The 20,947-nt window shown below is 39.5% G+C and overlaps 1 protein-coding gene across 2 annotated transcripts in view; it reads right to left on the reverse strand.

Moving 5' to 3' along the window:
* LOC126759623 (serine/threonine-protein kinase Smg1) overlaps nt 1-20,947 on the reverse strand; it is a 69,845-nt gene that overhangs the window by 32,059 nt on the left and 16,839 nt on the right. Inside the window, exons 5-10 of one of the 2 annotated variants that reach the window (XM_050474514.1) lie at nt 17,163-17,500; nt 16,299-17,091; nt 13,859-14,434; nt 12,743-13,789; nt 11,074-11,539; nt 9,796-11,014 (exon numbers count right to left, since the gene is read on the reverse strand). In XM_050474514.1, the coding sequence (XP_050330471.1) occupies nt 10,809-11,014; nt 11,074-11,539; nt 12,743-13,789; nt 13,859-14,434; nt 16,299-17,091; nt 17,163-17,500 (3,426 nt within the window). In that variant the 3' untranslated portion in view covers nt 9,796-10,808. Of the gene's footprint in view, nt 1-6,766; nt 7,003-9,795; nt 11,015-11,073; nt 11,540-12,742; nt 13,790-13,858; nt 14,435-16,298; nt 17,092-17,162; nt 17,501-20,947 lie in introns of those variants that run through there. The other variant, XR_007667034.1, reaches the window with a different exon arrangement.

The following is a 20,947-nucleotide window of genomic DNA, read 5'->3' on the forward strand; positions in this document are numbered from 1 at the left end:
TGCTTTCACGAAATAATTGACTATGTGGCAATAATGTTTTAGAAAGTCTCTTGCATTAAGACAGGAATAGTTGAGCTGTTTAAAGCACTTAGGGTTAATCGTGAAATCATAGAAAACACTATACTATACTATTTGTACTAACCATTCATAAACCTTTGTTAAGTATGATTAAAACGAAAACTGGAAAGTATTGTCTTAAAAATCATGACGTTAAACATAGATATAAAACAGAGGCTTGCAACGTCGTTTGAGATTAACTGATGTTGAAATTATATGCGATAAAGTTATTTGGATTTTTATACTCTCGCAACAAAGTTCATAAGGAGAGTATTATAGTTTTGTTCACATAACGGTTGTTTGTAAGTCCTAAAACTAAAAGAGTCAGATATAGGGTTATATATACCAAAGTGATCAGGGTGACGAGTAGAGTTGAAATCCGGATGTACGTCTGTCCGTCCGTCCGTCCATGCAAGCTGTAACTAGAGTAAGAATTGTGATATCATGATCAAACTTGGTACACGTATTTCTTGCCTCCATAAGAAGGTTAAGTTCGAAGATGGGCAAAATCGGCCCACTGCCACGCCCACAAAATGGCGAAACCCGAAAACCTATAAAGTGTCATAACTAAGCCATAAATAAAGATATTAAAGTGAAAGAATCGAATTAGGGAGGGGCATATTTGGACGTAAGTTTTTTGGAAAAGTGGGCGTGGCCTGCCCCCTACTAAGTTTTTTGTACATATCTCCTAAACTACTATAGCTATGTCAACCAAACTCTACAGAGTCGTTTCCTTCAGGCATTTCTATATACAGTTCAAAAATGGAAGAAATCGGATAATAACCACGCCCACCTCCGTGCGTTAACCGACTAACAAAAAACGTCGGAAACACTAAATTTTACGGAAGAAATGGCAGAAGGAAGCTGCACCCAAGTTTTTTTTTTTAATTGAAATGGGCGTGGCGTCGCCCACTTATGAACCAAAAACCATATCTCGGGAACCACTCGACCGATTTCAATGAAATTCGGTATGTGATATTTTCTTAACACCCTGATGACATGTACGAAATATGGGTGAAATCGGTTCACAACCACGCCTTCTTCCAATATAACGCTATTTTGAATTCCATCTGATGCCTTCTCTGTATAATATTTACATTAGGAACCAATGATGATAGCGGAATAAAACTTTACACAAATACGGTATTTGGAAAATATGTAAATGACGGATAATGAAATCTCGATTATCACTTTGTCATGCGAGAGTATAAAATGTTCGGTGACACCCGAACTTAGCCCTTCCTTACTTGTATTACATATTTACATTATTCCACTATCGGCTTTTTATACAACATTACACACACAAAAAACCGCTCCGTGGATCGTATGAAAGGTGAAGAAACTAGAAGATATCAGTCTCCAAACAACAGTTGTACCAATACTTCGGTTCGAATTTCATGACAGATGATTCGAGGATTATTATTAATCTTCTAAGGAAATTTTTTTTCTATGGTTTTCCAACTTCCTTCGGCACAGCAACGCGAATACGATTGTAAAACGACAATTAAATTAAAAAGAATTAAGTTAAGAATTGCATAAGCTTAGAAAAATTTTGGAATCAGAATAATTCAAAAAACCGACTCATCCACCAATTTGCAGAACACGTTTTCATGGCTTTTTTTGAGTTATGAACCAGCACCATAAAGAATTTCAAAAAACGGTGCTGGATATATGATACTCAAAATTGACAGCAGTTACTCAACAAATTCAAATTCAGTTAGAAGTACTCTACAATATACATACATACATACATATGTGTGCATGTACTATATAGTTGTTATGCGCCGAAATAAATCAACTTAATTGAAATTGAATAGAAATATATATATATATACAAGCAGACATTCATAGAGAAAAAACTATGGTCTACTTCATACATACATACATATGTACATACATACATAGATATTTACAAACTAAATGAATTTTACTATTTTGACCTCTCAACCATAAAATATGCAATTACAATAATTCTTTTCGCTCCGCCTTAAATACGAAAATAAATGTGCACACAAACTACTGGACAACAATGCAGCGAACTAAAACAACAACACTAACAACAATAAAAGCTTTTTACACATTTTCGCATTGTCAAATGCTGAGTCGACACTTTAACGTTGCATACTTTATGGCTGCAGAACCAGTGACAAACACTTTACACGCTACACACACTCATTCACACACACACACACTAACACTCATACAGGGGCACACAATGACATTTGTAAACTTGTAGTATTTTATGAGGCTGCGAGGAGCAACGACAATCCAATAGTTGCAGCACTTGCAGAAGAGCAATTAGCAAAGTTTTTGTTTCGGCGGCGGCGACGGCCACGGCCCAAAACACAATAACACGCCACACCCAGCGATTTTGTGCCCACAAGTTCGTAACTCCAACCACGACTATGAGTGTAGCACACAAATGACCAACAGCAACAAAGTGTCGTACCCTTCCGCTAAACGGTGGGTTAGTACAAACAAATGTTACTGGTCAGGATCTTTAGTTGCATTTCAGCCGACTGGTGGTGCGGGTTGTGATGTGTGTACAATGTAGCGAAAAATGTTGTGAGTCCCGATAAATCGGGATCTCGATATTCTTGATATGATGCAAAAGACTTTATATATTATCTCTTATAAAAATAACGCATTTGGAGCGACTGAATTTCGAAACCAAGCACAGTCCCGAACAATCGGGATCCCGAAATTTTTGAAATGTTACAAATATTATTGTATAACTCATATCAAAAGTATTAAACAGAACATTTCTTTTGATAGTCCCGAACAATCGGGATCCCGATGTTTTTAAAATGATGCAAAAGAATTTATATTATTTGTATTGTCTCTTAAGAAAATATCACATTTGAAGCGACTGTATTTTAAAACCAAACACAGTCTCGAATAATCGAGATCCCGAAATTTTTTAAATGTTACAAATAATATTGTATAAGCTAAATCAAAAATATTAAACACAAAATTGTTCTGATAGTCCCGAAAAATCGGGATCCCGAAATTGTTTTCAAGTTAACTTTTTATCTCTTTCAATAATTTTCCCTTTTGAACAGCTGTGTTTCGAAGCCACAATTAATTTTTCATATACCAACAAAACTAAATCTTTAAATCTTTAGTCGGAATGCCAATGTAGTCATCGGTTACAGCAAGAAAGCAAATGAATAAGCCAGAGAATCGCCAGAGCACTGTATCACAAACACTAATAGGATGTCTCTCATCTAAACCTCAACGAAGACAGCAGGTTGCCAATAAAGAAGCCTAGCATACCGCATTCCAACAAATAACAGCTGGCATGTTTTGGAAGACTAATGCCGAGCCACCTTCTAGAAAACCGTACCGAAATTTCGTAGCGAACTACTACTAAACATATGTTCTACAGTAAACAGTCTCCGAATAAATGTAACCATCTTTTAGTAGATACCCCTTAAGGAGTACCCAAATTCACGAACCTTTTGCTAAAGTTCAACAACGTGAAAAGACACGATTGAGCTAAATGTTAGAAGATTTAATGAAATTTTTTTTTTTTGAAAATTAACACAAAATGATAACTGGTATGTCTACCATCTATATTACCAAAGATCGTTGGATTAAATCTCGACAAAGGCAGAAGAAATTATTGTTATGAAAAACGGTGGACCTCGACAGTCGATGACAAAAGTACGATTATATCGAAAAGCTTTTAAAAAAATCATCAGACGTTCGGAAGCGACTTAAAACTTGCGACCCCCGCCTTTTGTCATTAAAAAGAGGATGACGTAGAACTATCCACTCTATTCAAATAACCGGGATCCCGAAGAAGAAGTTCCCTTATATTTAATTTTCAGATGAACTCACATAAAATATAAATGAACACATACACAACCACACAACCATAACCATGTAGTCGCTGTAGCTCTACTTTCGTTCAAATGCCAATTATTCATGGTTGACGTAAGCAAATGACAAGCAACTGAGGGGATAAGAGTGTTAATTACTTTCAGCATGTCAGTTGCAGTAGATTTTCTTGTGCAGATTTCTTTCTTCTCCCTTTTTTCCCATTTCTTGTTGATGTTTTTGTAAATGCGCTGTGTGCCAAGTATTTCGCAACGCATTAAATGGCAAATGGCGTGAGAAGTGCGTCGCTGAAAGCGTGATGATTGATTAATTGAATGGAGCGAAACTTGCAGAGAAAAGCACGTTCAAAATTTGAGTGCAACCTTACAATGATTTGATGAACCGTTATGTTTTTTTAAATTATTTTATTGATCTGCTACACGGATATTAGCTAAAACTGACTCAAATTGGTGTTTGGTCAAAGCGGAATCGCTGGAAACTATTCGAATAATGAGCTTGAAAGACGAGTGGTCTCTTTAGTCAGGTATCTACTTGCAGTCTACAATGGGATAGTTGAGCCTCACGTAAGCTCAGCAAGCATTGGACCAGCACATGAGCGATATTGCTATTGAAAGCAAAAATTTTGCCTGAAACCCATTGATGACGCCCTCCTTTATACGCTTTATGGTAAGGGTTATTTAGATACATGAATTTTTATATAACATATTTATTTTTCAACTCTATTTAGTTAAATTGAAGTTAAAGCAATTCAACTGCTTGGTAGCAATTGTAGATTTTCATACTCTAGGCAATCCAACAGACACGGAGTAGAAACTCGTAACACCACAAGAAAGTTATAGTTTGACTACACTTAATAAGACATTTTTTACGTTTCGAGTTGATATCGATAATACCGAATTTCAACGAAAATTCAATTGGGTTGGAAACCGTAATAGGAGCCTTAAACTTCAACAGACAGATGGACACACAGAGCATTAGGGGCAAAATAATGATAGTTAGTGGCCTGACGCTTGTATCTCACAAAGTCGAGAAGACAAAAATAAACCTTAAATCTGAAGTCAAACCTTCGCACAAATCAAAAGATCAAATTCTCAATGCAAGTTTATAATAAGAAAGACATCGGTAAAGCAACAAAGTCGATTTGTCAAAAGTGTAAAAGGAAAAGTGGAAAAAACATAATGTACCAAAAAGATTCTACAGCGCATTGTCCCATCATAGTCCTCAAGTACTCTAATCTAAGTAACAATCGGGAGTGAGTAACGATGAACAATGACAATATTGTAAACGCACATTTGAAATACGAAATTGTACCGAATCGAACAAACTGGTATAAATCAAATGAACTGGTATAAAATAATAAACTGGTATAAATAATATAAATTGATATAAAACAATAAATTGGTATAAATAAAAATGGTATAAAAGAAAAAACTGGTATAAATTAAATAAACTATTTTGACACAGTAAACTAGTATAAATCAAATAAATAATAAATAAGAAATTTATCAAGCCAGCCGTTATAATAATTTAACGACAAACTGGTATAAATTAAAATAAACTTATATGAATCAAATAAACTAGTATAATCAAAAGATCAAGCAGTTATTGTATATTAGTGAGAGATTCTTTTAAATTGAACTCAACCCGCAAACTCTTCTATTGCTTGCACATATGATTGATTGGGCTCAGGGTTAAGAGCAGACAACGGACTTACGCCCCCTTGTCTTTTGTATAGAGAAAGTCAGACCCACTGCTTCAGTATCTCAAGAGGTTATTTTGGTTTTTAATCTAACCTTTCGTTATAAACTAAACTACATCCTACTACTGTACAGTATTTCCGGTAATACAAGTATGTAACCCAAATTTCAACTATATACAAAGTGCATTCCAAAGTAAACAGGACTTTAAAAAAAAAACAGAACAAATGGTTTTTTCGGCAAAATCAATATATTTTATTCAAAATAGTCTCCTTCTGCTTCAATACAGCTTTTTGCACGGTCCAAAAGCATGTCGAACGAGTGTTTTAGCTCGTTGGCCGGTATGGCCGCCAGTATGCCGGTGCAAGCCTTTTGAATGGCCTCTACGTCTGCATAACGCTTTCCTTTCGTGGGCAAATGCATTTTTCCGAAAAGGAAGAAATCGCACGGTGCCATATCAGGTGAATACAGGGAGTGGTTAATGGTTAAAACCTGATTTTTAGTCAAATAATCGGTCACAAGCGTCGATCGAATGTTGGATTCTGAGCAATTTTTGGTCGTCAGTCAATTTTTGCGAAACAAACTGTGCACACACCTTTCGTAAGCCCAAATGTTCCTTCAAAATGCGATAAATCGATGTTTTGGAGGTGTTCAATTCGATTTCCATGAATTTCAATAATGATCTCGGCTGATTTTTGATGAATTCACACACGGTTTCGAAGGAATTTCCGGTGATCACGGATTTTGATTGGCCCACATGTTGATCGTCATTTATGTCTTCACGACCACTCTGAAAACGTTGAAGCCACTTGTGCACTCTGCTACGAGATAGGCAATCATCGCCATAAACTTGTTTCAACAATTGAAACGTTTCGGTAAAAGTTTCACCAATTTTAAAACAAAATTTAATGCTGGCTCTTTGTTCGAAGCTCATTTTCGCACCGATAACACAAACATACTGACACTTAAAACGCAATAATTTCACTTCCAATCCATGAAATGTCATGAAATTCTCACTGGACAATCGACAAAGATAGCAGATTCTAACGCACCAGTCGACATATAGATGGCGCCACTAGGGGGCGCTAGATTCGAAAAGTCCTGTTTACTTTAGAATGCACATTGTATGGTACATATATTATATCATATATTATAAAAATGTTACTTACCTGATGCTTTCATGGTTTCCATTTATGTATATCAAGCACATGTAGGCCTTAGGTATAAATTTTTATAATTGTAACAGCATTCGCTCCCAATTATGTTTTATTTTGAAGACTGCTTTTGATTGACTTGTTCCTTTTATTTCAGGATCATGCGATTCAAATATCCTCCAATATCTTCAAAATTTTAAAAGCCAATCGAACATACTGACATTAACGATGAAATCGCTTGTGCCTAATAGCTGCAATAAAGCGAAGAATTCTTACAGTCTACCAATATTACTGGCGTAAAATTGAGTAATGGTGATGCATGTATAGTAAATTTTCACGATTTTGATAGAATATCGGAATTTTAATCCAAATCATTTATACATTTAAACTAAGTAGTGGACTAAAGTATAACCAGAATACTTCCAGAACGTTGACATCTAAACAATTTCAGTGTTTAATCTATATCGGTACTAAATGCTGGAACCCAAAGAATTCACAGCTGAATGGTTTCTAAGAAGGTTGGGCTAATGAGCGACAAATACGAGTTAGCAAATGTATTAACCTTTGATTAAGGTATATTTAATATATAAGGTATAATAGATAAGATAAAGTGAGTTTTAAAACGGACCCTACAAAAAAACGACTCATTTCCCTATGATCAGTTGCCGGTTGGCATGCGCAATGCAAATTCTGGTATACATCGTACATACATATATTTGAAGTTATTCACGACCTTTTTAGATTTATTTGTTAAATAATGATATAAAGAATAAAATGTTTGGCTATTTTGATTTTTAAGTCGTTCTGAAGAGTAAATTTGTCATAGAACAAAAGCTACTTTTCTTGGGAAGCCGCCTCTTTTTTCCAAATTACAAATTTTGCCTAGTCCTCCGATCATTACCTATATAACTTTTCAATAAGAGCGCTACAAAAGCAATAACGGTTTGGGATATCAATGAAATTCTTTATTCCTGTGAAAGTAAATCCGACGCCATTATGTATGGAACTCGATTTCTTTTGCATGGCCACGGGTCAGACGCTGAACCCAATTTTCGATGGTTTTCAAGCATAAATCGGCCGATACTGCTGCAATTTCACGTTCGATATTCGTACGAAGTTCATCAATCGTCGCTGGCTTGTTGGCATAGACCATAGACTTGACGTAGCCCCACAGCAACTGGTCAAAACAGCCAATTGACTGGGCCATTTCGTGAGATAACTCATTCACCAAACTTGGTTTTCAATAATAAATTATTGATATTTTGCTTATTGACGAAGCCATTCAGCCAGAAATTAACCTCATCGCTGAAGATGATCTTTCGATGTCACAGAGATGCCCAGCGCTTGAGAACGACGTGTAAGAGACTGATTTGGGTCTTGCTCAATTGATGCGCTAGCGGCAGCAGTATTCTCGACGCTACGAGCACTTCTTTGTCTCACTGGCACGGGAACATCTTGTACTGTGGATACAAATTTTTCCACTAGACGCTCAATTGATTCGGTAGTAAATTCTAATAATTTCGACTCGTTGTTGGTTCTAAAGAGCGGAAAAAATATGGCGTCGTTTGCTGTAACTATCGGCCTACGCTTTTGGCGTACTTCTGTACTAATAACATTTATATCCTGATCAGGGTATTATAAGTTTGACAGGAAGTTTGTAAATCCCTAATGAAGCGCCGATGAGCCTATAAAACATATATATATATATATAACTGATCAGTTGATGAGATATCGATCTGAAATTTTTCACGCTTCCTTTCTCCTCAAGAAGTTGTTCATTTGTCAGCAACGCCGTTATCAGACGATTATAGCATATAGCTACCTTACAAACTGAACGATCAAATACATTTCCATGACCAGTGCCACAATCCCCGGAAAAATGTTCGGAACGGACTATAACATGCAGCTGCCAAACAAACGAACCAATCAAAATCGAGACATAGATCTTTTTAGACCCTTTTATTTTATAAGAAATGCACCTGTGAAGGGTAAGATAGTTTTGGCGCAGCCAAACCTAAAGTTAGTTCTGAATTTTTTGTTTAAGCCTTTGAGATAATTCTAAGCAGAAAACTCTTCACCCCCCGCATATACATTTTTTTGGACACCGACTAGGGATCAAGGGAATTTAAATATTTTTTTGGTACATTAGCTGTACGAGATATACGGCGACATTGACATAGTTCAGCGAATCAAGGGACAACTGCTGTGCTGACTAGGTCGTGTTGTCTGGATGGAAAAGAATACTCCAGCTTTGTAGGTTTTCGGTTTAGTACCCGCCGGGGGAATCAAAGGAAGAGGAAGACCTCCACTCCGTTGGAAGGACCAGGTAGAGAAGGACCTGGCTTCGCTTGGAATCTTGAATTGGCGCCAAACAACAAAAGGGAAGAACGACTGGCGCGCTGTTGTAAACTCGGCTATAACCGCGTAAGCGGTGTCTAAGCCAGTAACGAAGAATAGGAAGGAATCTGTCATAAGCTGACACTGGCAGAACCAGTCGTTCTGTCCGCTTAATAAACATCATAAAATTTTAGAACAATGTGCACGGTTAATGGAGTTGTCACCTTAATTAAGGGACCTTTTAATAGAGTTTGCACTGCATTTTTTAATTAATTATGTTAAACCTTTGGCATATGAGTGTTTTTTGAGAAAATTGCCTGAATAATTTTCAAAAATATATATATTTTGTTAGTAAGGCAAAATAGGCTTAGAAAAGGCGGATAGTTTGGCAAATGTTTAAGGCAATAAATTGTCTCGGGCCGATTCTGTGGAACTAGTCATTTACAATCTAAGAATTCTTGAAAACAAAAAACCCAAAAAAAGGAATCTATTAAAGTTTCACTCTCATAAGGCCTATTTTTTCAGACAATTTTGTAAAGCATACCTTCCATTTAACGGTACTTTCCGAAATTTATAAAAAAAAAAAATACATACATATATATAAATGTCATAGCTAGCAGACAGCTTAGAAGGTTACAATGTTATAGAGAAGACTCCCTAATTTCTGTCCTTCTAGGACCCTCGAACACAGTAATAAAACAAACATGTTTTTGTTGTAATTGTAGATCAAGTTCTATATCGACGAAGCAGTTACATGTATTGTATAGCTTTTTTATTTTTATTATTTCACGGCCAACTTAATATTAGGTCACCAAATAGTTTTCTATAGATGTTGTTGTAAGTCTCTGACCATAGAGACTACATGCTACAGGCATACTGACAAATTAAATTAGAAATTTATAGTGAAATTATAATTGAAAACGAAAAAAATATATGTTTATATATTAAAATTTTATAGTTATGTAATCTAGAAATAAAAATTCAGCCCGCAAAGATAACGTGCGCACACAAAAAATATATACCGTACACCTTTCCACGAAACACCCGCACACCACCTCCGCCATATATGTATGTCGGCCAACTACTCCCTTCACGTACACATTCACACACACAGAAGCCACGCACGCCATAAACGCAGCTGGTAGTGTGGCGCATGGCAGCAAGGTGAAACGGTTATTTATTGAGCACACGCACGCTCAAAACAGCGACTGAATTCTAATTTTCAAAACAACCCCCTCCAGCATCCCAACAAACAATCCGTCCAACGTCTAAGCCAGCTATACCGAAAATGTTTTGATCGTATTTTTCTTGTTGTTGTTGTTATAATACAGGAGACTAGGTGCAGCTATAGCGTTGTTGGCGCCCATGCTTCCTACTTCCTTATATGGACAAATTTTCCAGCTAATAACTGCTGCCGCAGGTTACCCCTTAGACGTTGCTCGCTGATATTAATGATGATTGTTGTATAAATATATATGCTTATATATATTAAGTATCGTAGGTTGGTATGTAACGGTTGATCATAATGCTGTATCTTCCACCTAGTCGTCTTGGTCGTCCTGCCGCGCTCCATCTTTCCACTGCTTCTCTATACTCCGCTAACTGTTCCTGTCCACTGCATTGACTGTTGCCGTTGCTGTTGCTGTTGCTGCTGCTGCTGCTACTGCTGAATTGAGTTAAGTTAAGGCTTCCCCATATACGAAGCCGTTTCGTTAAGCATTTAAACCCAAGGAGTCCAGCCTTCGTAGAGCACAGCTAGATTATCGGGATTCATTGCCTCGCGTAAGATGTAGTCAACTTGCTCGGCAATGGTACAGCGTCGATTTGAGTCTGGATCGCGACCTTCCAGCTTCATGCGTACACGCTTCCAAACGGACACGGCGTAAGCGTTGCGTTTCTGCTCGCCCGGATTGTTGGCAGTGCCAGCTGAAAGTACAGCCATAAAATATTAAAGTATTCAACTTAAGTCTATAAACAGCACCTACCTTTCTTATCAGCAGCACCGTCATCCACCGCTGACGTGGCTGTGGCTTCGTCTTTGTTTCCCGTGGATTTTTGTGTACCCTCCAAAGCCGCCGCATAGCTGCCTTTGTTGCGCAAAGGCGAATCCGAGATCCTACAACTCGACGACGCACCTTCCCTTTCTTCGCTGCTGAAACGTTGCGCCAACTCCAGTAATCCAGTGTAGTTTTGCTCGTGGCTCGCAAGCAACTCCTGTACTTTGGTCTTCAAGTCCGTGGGCGTGGTGTCGGTGGTGTTACGCGCAATTAATTGCATCTGCAGCTCCGATAATTTATTGTGGAATAAGCGTAGCGCGTGTTGTAGATCTCGCGCATGCGCAACAGAGCCAATTCGATCAACAGCTGATGTGGCGCGTGTATTCCGATCATTCTTAGTGATCGCTTTAAAGATGTGACGCATTTCGCTGCGTATTTGTGGGTCGATCAAGGGCTGTATTGAAGAAATTCATGTTAAATATGTAAGGAGGAGGTATTCGGGTCTCACGTTGTACGTTGTGAAAAACTTGTATGACTGAGGAATATCCATTCAGTTCAGGTAGGTATAGGTTATATAAAAGGGTCTAAAAGGAGCGGCGACTCAATAAACTGGTTATATTTGTGATAACCACGGTTGTGACTCACATAACCTCAATAAAAAAAATTTCTGCTAAATTACCTAACTTATAAATATTACCGTTTTATGGAAGGATGTCTGCTCTCGTCTGAAAAATTTCTGGTAAATTACCTAACTTTTAAATAGTACCGTTATATGGAAGGCTGCCTGCTATTTTTATTGATAATTGCCAATATCAGTCGGCCATTCTTCAAATGTTTTGAAAATGTTGTCATTGATTTTTTCTAACGTTCTACTATGCCCTGCCTAGGAAGGTCCAAGAAATTAACCGTTTCAACAAGAATATATCAATTTGACGAAGCAATGACAGTGTTCAAGGCCGAATTCTTCAAGAAACAAGATAAAACATTAACTTTGGTTGCACTGTGGCCATAATACCCTGCAGAAGTAAAAACGGTTTCCATACAAGGAACTTAATTTCGGTCAGTTTGTTTGTATAGCACCTCTTTGCTTTCGTTGTCCGATCTGAACATTATGTTCGGAGGCAGTAGCTCTGCATTTGACAATAATCTGTGATAAACTTCGTGAGAAATTCGGCTCAAAGAAAAACGATTTCCCACAAGAATGATGAAATTTCGAGGAATTGTGTCGAATTAACAGTCCTTGGTCGGATAAAAATCCGGGTCCATTCAGGTTTCTTAGACCCGACGGGGACGGTGATTTTGATCCGTCAGTGATATTCTATACCGGTCCGATATCGGCGTTTCCGGCAAATGAGTAGCTTCTTGGGAGAAAAAAGGACATGTACAAAATTTCAGATCCATATCTCAAAAACAGAGGAACTCTTTCTTTTCTTCTGGGTGTTACAAACTTCGTGGCAAACTTAATATACGCTGTGCAAGGTATAAAAAGTGGATATCATTGGACAACTCAACCGTTTGCCAAATGGTGAGTGAATGTTGGAGACTAGGAACGGCTTAATAACTTTGTATCAAATAATAACGTTTTCCTAATGTGGATACTTAATCAATTTTCACCTCAGCCGTAACAGCGATACTTAAAATAAGTCAAGCTACTCACCAGCATCTGTTGTCCCTGCTCGAAAAGTCCCTCTTTCAGAGCATCTTGCTCATGCTCCAATGTGGCCAGTTTGCGCTGTGAAGCGAACGTCATTTCATCCAGCAAACCGGCAATATTCTCTATCCAACACTGATCCACTTTACCCTCCGGATCCAAGAGCTGCACAATCGATTGCTCAATCGGCGTAATACTTGCGTTACTCTGCTGCACTGAGGCCACAGCGTCCTGCCACTGTTGCAGCACAGCGAGAAATGCATTATCAGCCTGTATGCGATTATCCTTGCTCTGCAGCAATTCGAATTGCAACAAAGCATTGGCATAATCGTATATCTGTGTAGCCGATTGCAACAGGCTGTTGTAGCGCAGCAGCTGTGCCTTTACACATTCCATAAAGTCGGCTTGCACTGACAGCAAACTGCCATTCGATTGCAATGCCCAGTTCAGCTGCTGCGTCACGGCAGCCGTATACTTATCCACATCTTCGTGTATCTTAATCATTGTGTGCTTCCAAGCGCTCAATGACTGACTGCAAGCTTGCACTGATTTCAGCAGTTTTTCCTTCGGAAAACCATACATCAACTGTGTATCTGACTGCTGCAGCGCCGCTTCATTCAACCAAAAGTGTGCGCTGCCAACGAGCGCGCAATGTTCGGCCCATTTGGTATGCAGGAGCACTTGCATTTGATAGTTCTTGCCGCTGAAACCTTGCTGTAAGGCATGCAACAGATTCTGGCATAAACCCTCGGCATTCAACAGTGTAGCAGCCTCCAAGCAACGCAAATTCGGGTATTGAGCGGCGAGCGTGGTCAATCGGCCGTGTAGCATGTGCGCGAAAAGCGATGGCAGGCCGGCGAGTATTGTGTGCTGCATAGTGTTCATGTACTCGTTAATGGATGCTGCAAAGCGACGCACATCGTATATTTGTTGTGTGTTGTTGTGCAGCAATGCTTTGACATTATCGCGTGCCGAACGGAAAATATTGGCGATTACTTCATATTTCAAGGTGCTATCGATCGTTGCTGTGGCGTTGGCAAATAAGCGCGACTCCTGTGTATATAAGAAATGTAAATACATTATAAATATTACAACAACAAAACATTCGAAAATTGGCATTACCACGAATTGCTTGAAATTGGATTCGCCCATTCGCTCCAAAATGATTTCCACAGTGGGTCTCAATAGCTTAACGCGTGTTTCGAAATCATCGAAGAGCGCGTAAATCTCATTGAAAAGCAGCGTCACCTCGGCGCTGCCGTTATGCATGCGTTGCGGTGAATCGGCAGGGTTCGGCGCATGTGTACAAATTTCTGCCAAAGCTGCTTGCACTTCATCGTCGTTGTCCTGCATGTATAAGCGCACGATACGTTCGGGCAACGTTTGTTCAAAAGCTGTTTTCAAATTATGCAACGATTGCAGCGTTTCGGCGAGTGTGAGTAAATTATCGTAATAATGTTGATCGGCATCTGGGAAGGCTACTTGGCACAATTGTTGCAGCATTTCCAGGAAATTCAACTGTTGATTGAGCAGATAGTAATCTTGTGTATCCAAAGCACACTCTTCGAAGATCAGAAACGAGTCGGTGGCTTTCGACAGCGTTTCAAGCATGCAGGATTGCAGCGCTTGTGTGTGTGTGTCTGGATCTAAGGCGATGAAAGTGTGTATTGTGGCCACAGCGCCATCAAACAAAATCGACTGCAAATATATTAGAAAAAATAAAAATTAATTAATTGAAGAAGGAAAAAAAGGCCCATGATAATAAAGCTGAAAAGCCACTGAAAGTATGTATTTTTTGTTGTTGTGAACGACATGTCTCAAATAATTCGATTTAATATTATTGAGTTAACAGCTTCTGACAGAACATATATCTGATCTGATTGATTTACATTGAAGCCACTACCAAAGGTTAGGTTAGGTTAGGTTAATCTTGTAGGTCAATAAGCCACGCATAGACCAGTTTGGTCCTTTGCGATACCAGATGGAGTTCACTTACTAAGTCCAAGAGGAGTAGCCATCGTTTAAGATGCCTGCCTTTGACGCGAATTTCAACATTATTCTCTGCGGACTCACTATCGATACTTTCTCCAGTGTATCATACTGCGGGGACCCCAGATGCTTATAGCGTAGGCTTTACCATGGAGTTTGCAGTATCTTAACCGGTTTAGACCAGAATCTTTACAGCGACAACCTTCAGGTCGAATTAAGGTTACTTAATAAAAAATAAAGCGGTCTGTTGTATGACAGCATACTGTAAGATGATCACGTCCAATATATTCCGAGATTCTAGTATTTGTGCAAGGCAATAACCAATGCCAAATTTCTTGAAAATAACCTGCCAAATCGAAAAGCTTCCCACACAGGGACTTGATTTTGATCGATCAGTTTGGATGGCAGCTATACGCTATAGTCGTCTGATCTGAACAATACATTCGGAGTTTGTAGAGTTTCCAATCCAAGAACTCTGTCGGATCACGGAATAAGTCCGTCGCGCGTCGAATCGTAATCATCGATCCCGAGAAACCTCCGAGTAACTTATATTAACACATACCGACCCAACTCCGGATTATAACGGGATGCCTCTTGATGTCTCCTATCGAACATCTGCATAGTGAGGTCCGCATGCACAGAGTTAAGGAGCATAATGAACTCCTCTCCAAGCAGTTTCTGCTGAGGTCCCTGATGTCATCTGCTTGAAGCGGAACCGCCTCCTAGGAGCATCAAGAGATCCTTCCTCAACTACGTCGACGACATAAGACAATACGCCGACCAGACTTCGGACGCAATTAATTTTAGATATGCACCGACTGCTATTCACCATTGGAACCATAAACACCTTCACCGACTCCCTCTCAGTGAATGGCGTACTCGGAGTCAAACCACCATCCATTGAAGACGAATAGCTCTAGTTGCCGCGAGAATCGAGAGTGACCCTTGCGCAGCTTCGTTCTGAATAATGTGTCAGGTTAGACTCCTTCTTATACAGAATCGACCCCTACATATCAAACATATGACCAGCATGCATTCAGTCTCCGCATAACTCTAACCACCTCTTTGCATGACCAAATAACCCTACACATCTAACACCCCTCTCCTTATGGTCCGAAACGGCACGTTTCCTGATCCTTCCTTTGGATAACTTCGATGACAACTGATTTCAACCGTACCACCCTAACGGGGAGTAGATAACCATTACAACAACAACAACCCCGGAGTAAGTCATGAAAACCGTTCAACTTTTAATTTTTCGTTCGCCTTTTTTAATTTTCAAAATTTAAGCTGAGATTCGTAATCAGCGGCCTCAAAAACCCACAAGTAATAGGTTTCAATGTTTAAAAAAGTTTAGAAAGTTGAGTTTGGAACTCAAAATCCACCAGGTTGGAAAATAACCATAACGAGATGATCGTCAAAAACTGAGGTAGTCCCTCGCGAATATGTTTCGCAAAAACCCTTGACTGAAAGTCGAACAAAGACAAAATTCGCGCTATGTAAGACTTAAAGTACGCTTACGCAATATATAAATAACTCTTAATAATAACAATTTCGTATTCTTAACACTCACCACTTGATTTGACTGGTCATTCAAATCACTAATGGCGGTAGCCAATTCCATATTCGCTTCAATCCACACTTTCTCCAAACCAGCTGCATACTGCACGGCCTCGGACTTCGCGCCATCCATTTCGACCGGCGCGCTCTCTTGCCACTGCTCAGTTTGCTGCTGCAACTCGCTTACGCTCAGCTCTCCGCTCAACAGCTCACGGTAAGCTTTCTCGTATTTGAGCAAATGGTTTTCCAGCAGACGTGAGCGTGGATAAAATTGCATCACGCCAATATATTGTTGCAACAGATCAATGCATTCCAGGGCGCAGCGGCACTGTTGATAGAGTGTATTATCCATTTCCTTGCGTGTGAAATCACACTGTGCATACAGTTGCTCCTGGCCGCTCTGTTCGAGCAGGGTGTGCAGCAGTTCGAATTCATTTGTTGCTACATTTTGTTGCAGATCGCACAGTTGCAATTGCAGTGTTGACAATTCGCGTGTGGCAGAGGTGGGTAGCAATTGTTCGAAATATATAGTCAGTATAGCATGGGTGTCCGTCTGATATTTTTGCACATTCTCCTTCATCACATTGAGCGCACTTTCGTCACGCTTACAGCTGTTGTAACGATCGGTGATCGTGTTTAGTGCGTGACTGCCCATCGCTGTGCCGAGTGCTTGCAATTCGCGTATCATTGCCGATTGTTTGGTAATGCGATCGCGTTCTTGCTCTTCTCGACGTATCTCGGCTTGCAGTTCGATTAAGTGATCGAGCGCACCCTCGATCTCTGACAAACGCGTCTGCAGATCGTCTCTGTAGAAGGGGAGAGCGTGTTAAATAAAATGAAATTTCAGAAATTATCTTTCAGATTGTCTTCCACTCACCTGTATTGTGTCCAAAATGGTTTGAGTTCGTGCAGCCGCACTTCGAGCGACTGCCGTGTGTATTCCCAAGTCGGTTTGCGCTGTGTTGCTTCGTCTGTGGGTCCATTGGGTTTCGTGTTGCCCTCCTTTTGTACGCCGGCCGCCACCGCGTCCAATGCATTCAGACTCAAAGCGGCTGCGTGCGCTGAGGTAGCGCGTGCTACAGTCGTGGTGCCATCGTCACTTACCGTCCAATCAACTAGGGGATCATAAACGAATGCCTCCAGCAGTGTGAGTAATGTTTCACGCTCTTTACGCAATATCTTCAACACATGTTCACAGCCCAGGCGGTATGTGCCCTAGAAAAATGTATGCAAATAGAAAATTATTATTGATTTATTTAATTATTATTTTAGGGAATTAATGTAATTAATAGCGCGTTTGTAATGTAACAACAAAAATACGGTATTGTTGTCATTTATAGTTCAGAATACTTGGAAGCATGTTTTTTATCATATGATAGGCACACGTACCTCAGCGGCTAACCCCCTGCGATGATTGATTAAGCATCAGATAAAAATAAATTGAATAATGCAAATCATTCATTACAACAACTAATCTCTCCAAATTGCTATATTATGATACGCGTTTTATTAGCACTTGTTATTATTGTTTTGGCAATAAGATAAGATACAGGAGAGTTCCCTTTCCCTCAGTTGGCCAGAGCAAAGATTGAGATATCTAACTAAAACTTTTACTTTTTGCTAAGAAATCTTTGTTTGGAGTTTTAATTAACGAATATATATGTATATACAAGGTCTGTCGCAAAAGAAACAGGACTGTTAAAAAAAAAACAACAAAAAATTAATATTTTTCAAAAGTTATATTTTTTTATTCAAAGTAGTTTCCTTGTGCTTCGACACAGCGTTTAGCCCGGTCAATTAGCATTTCAAATGAGTGTTTAAGGTCATTTTTCGGAATGCTCTTGAGAATATCGGTCGTCGCCTTTTAGATAGCTGAAATGTCCTGAAACCAGTGTCCTTTCATGGGCAAATGAAGTTTTCCAAATAGGTAAAAATCACAGGGTGCCAGATCAGGTGAGTAGGGTGAGTGATTAAAGGTTAATATGGAGTTTTTTGTCAAAAAATCAGTGACAAGCGTCGACCGATGACACGGCGCATTATCGTGCAACAGGCGCCAGGACCCTGCCTCACAGTATTGTGGTCGAGCACGACGAATGCGTGACAAAAGACGCTTCATAACACCAAGGTAAAACACAGCATTAATCGTTTGGCCAGGTGGGACGAACTCTCGGTGTACAATATCCTCGGAATCGTAAAAACAAGTCAGCATTGTCTTTATTTTTGACTTCTGAAGACGACCGACTTCTGATCGTCACAGAGGTCCTCACGACCTTCTTGGAATCGCTTAAACCACTCATGCACATTACTACGGGATAGGCACTGATCACCATAAACGTTTTTCATCATTTGAAATGTTTCAGTAAACGTTTTCCCAAGTTTAAAACAAAATTTAATATTTGCTCTTTGCATTTTAAGACCGATGACAAAAGCTGCTGTCACTTTTTGATCGATAACATCGATTGTAGTTATCCAATTGTCTTAAAATTTTTACGAAATGTCAACAAGAGATCAAACCTTTTATTTCATATACCCACTAATAGGTGGCGCCACCAGAAACGGTTATATTTAAAAAGTTCTGTTTCTTTTGCGACAGACCTTGTATACATAGAATAGCCTCTCCTCTCTTGTTGAAAGTCAAGATTATCAAAATTGACAAAAATTCCGAGATATAATTTAGACATGCTAGACTTAAAAGACCTTAATCGATTTGAAAGACGATCTTAACTCGCTCTTGTTCGATTTAATTTTTTATATAGAGCATTCCTTATTTCGAAATACTCTGACCGGTTCCAAAACTTATACTCTCGGAATATATTGCATAGAAATACAAAAAAAATTTTAACTTTGATTAAAGCTACGCCCACCTCCTAAAAAAGAATAGTTGAAGCAAAGATTTGGCTGGATGACCAGTTTCCGACACCACCCCAGGAAAATCAGCCAACAAAAATTGGTATGCTAAGTTTAAACGTGGTGAAATGAGCACCGAAGACGGTGAACGCAGTGGACGTCCAAAAGAGGTTGTTACCGACGAAAACATCAAAAAGGTTCACTCTAAGCACATTTTTGACCGAAAACCAAGCGTAATCAACCTGAGCGTAATATTTTACTTTAGGCTCTATATGTGACACCGCACACTATGAGCTCGCTCCAAAGCGTGGACATGCAACAGTCGGCTGGCAGGATTATGACATCTGTATTTTTGGATTTTGCATGGACTAATTTATTTCGACTACTTTGAAAAAGATAGGGCCATAAACAGTGTCTTACATAGCGTTATTGGACAATTGAAAGACGAAATCGTTGAAAAATGGCCGCATCCGAAGAAAAAAGTGCTGTTTCACCAAGACAATGCACCGCGTCACAAGTCAGTGGAAACGATGGCAAAAATCCATTACTTTTGCTTTGCATCCGCATCCACAGTATTCTTAAGATGTAGACCCGAGCGACTATTTCCTATTATCAGATCTCAAAAGAATGCTCGCTGGGAAGCAGTTTTCGTCGAATGAAGAGGTGATCGCCGAAACTGCGGCCTATTTTGACGCAAATGACAAATCGTATTACAAATAGGGTAATGCAGCAGAAAATTTCTTTCGGCCTCAGGCAAAAGATTTTAGATATTATATTCGACAACCTGTGCTCCTTCACTACTCATAAGACCACAAATATCGCCAAAGTAAAGAAACACAGTCGAAGAAACTTTAGACGTGTCAAAATAATGCACTGTGAATGATTACAGGTCGAATGTTGATGTCTCCTGTTAAATATTTAAACAGCGAGGCACCATCCCTGCAGTCGTCTGCTTGAAGCAGAGATTCTTAGGAATATCAAGAAGTCTCTTCTCAATTACGTCGAGGACACCAAACTGTACGTAACTTCGGACGCGACAAACTTTAGACACGCAATGTCCACCATTCACTGTGGAATCATCAACACCTTCACCTTCTTCCTCTGAGCAAATGATGTATATGAAGTCAAACCATTGCTGACAAAGAGCTCGAACTGCACCGAGAGTCACCCCTCCCCGTATGGTCCGACACCGTCGAACAGCACGTAGTGGAGAGTGTACACGAATACCGCGGAGAGTCGATTCGGCGCCGTCCACAGCAAGTCAAACTGACATATGGAACGACTGGGCACATTTTACGTCGATATCTCAAATTGAAAGCGTACAAAATACAGTTCCCAAGCGACATCACTTCGTTCCGGCCGGGCTCTTGAGAAGCGCCAAGAAGACCCGACGTTTTAGAGTCAACATTTTTCTTCAGCGATGAGGACTATTTCTGGCTCAATGGATGTGTAAGCAAGCAAAAATGTCGCATTTGGAACGAAGAGCAACCTAAAGGTGTGGTTTGTGGCCTGGTGGAATCATCGGTCTTCAAAAATTATGCCAATGATAACATAACCGTTAATGGCGTCCGTCTTCGCGCCATGATAACCGACTATTTGATGCATGAATTTGAAGCTCGTGATCTCGGCAACATTTGGCTTCAACAAGACAGCACCATTTCCCACACATCGCATCAATCAATGGATTTGAGATTACACTTCGGTAAGCAGATAATTACACGTTTTGGGTCGGTCGATTGGCCACCAAGATCGTGTGATATCACACCGTTAGACCTTTTCCTGTGAAGACCTCTAAAGTCTAAGGTCTATGCGGAT

Source organism: Bactrocera neohumeralis, chromosome 5, assembly GCF_024586455.1.
Source record: "Bactrocera neohumeralis isolate Rockhampton chromosome 5, APGP_CSIRO_Bneo_wtdbg2-racon-allhic-juicebox.fasta_v2, whole genome shotgun sequence".
Lineage (NCBI taxonomy): Eukaryota > Metazoa > Arthropoda > Insecta > Diptera > Tephritidae > Bactrocera > Bactrocera neohumeralis.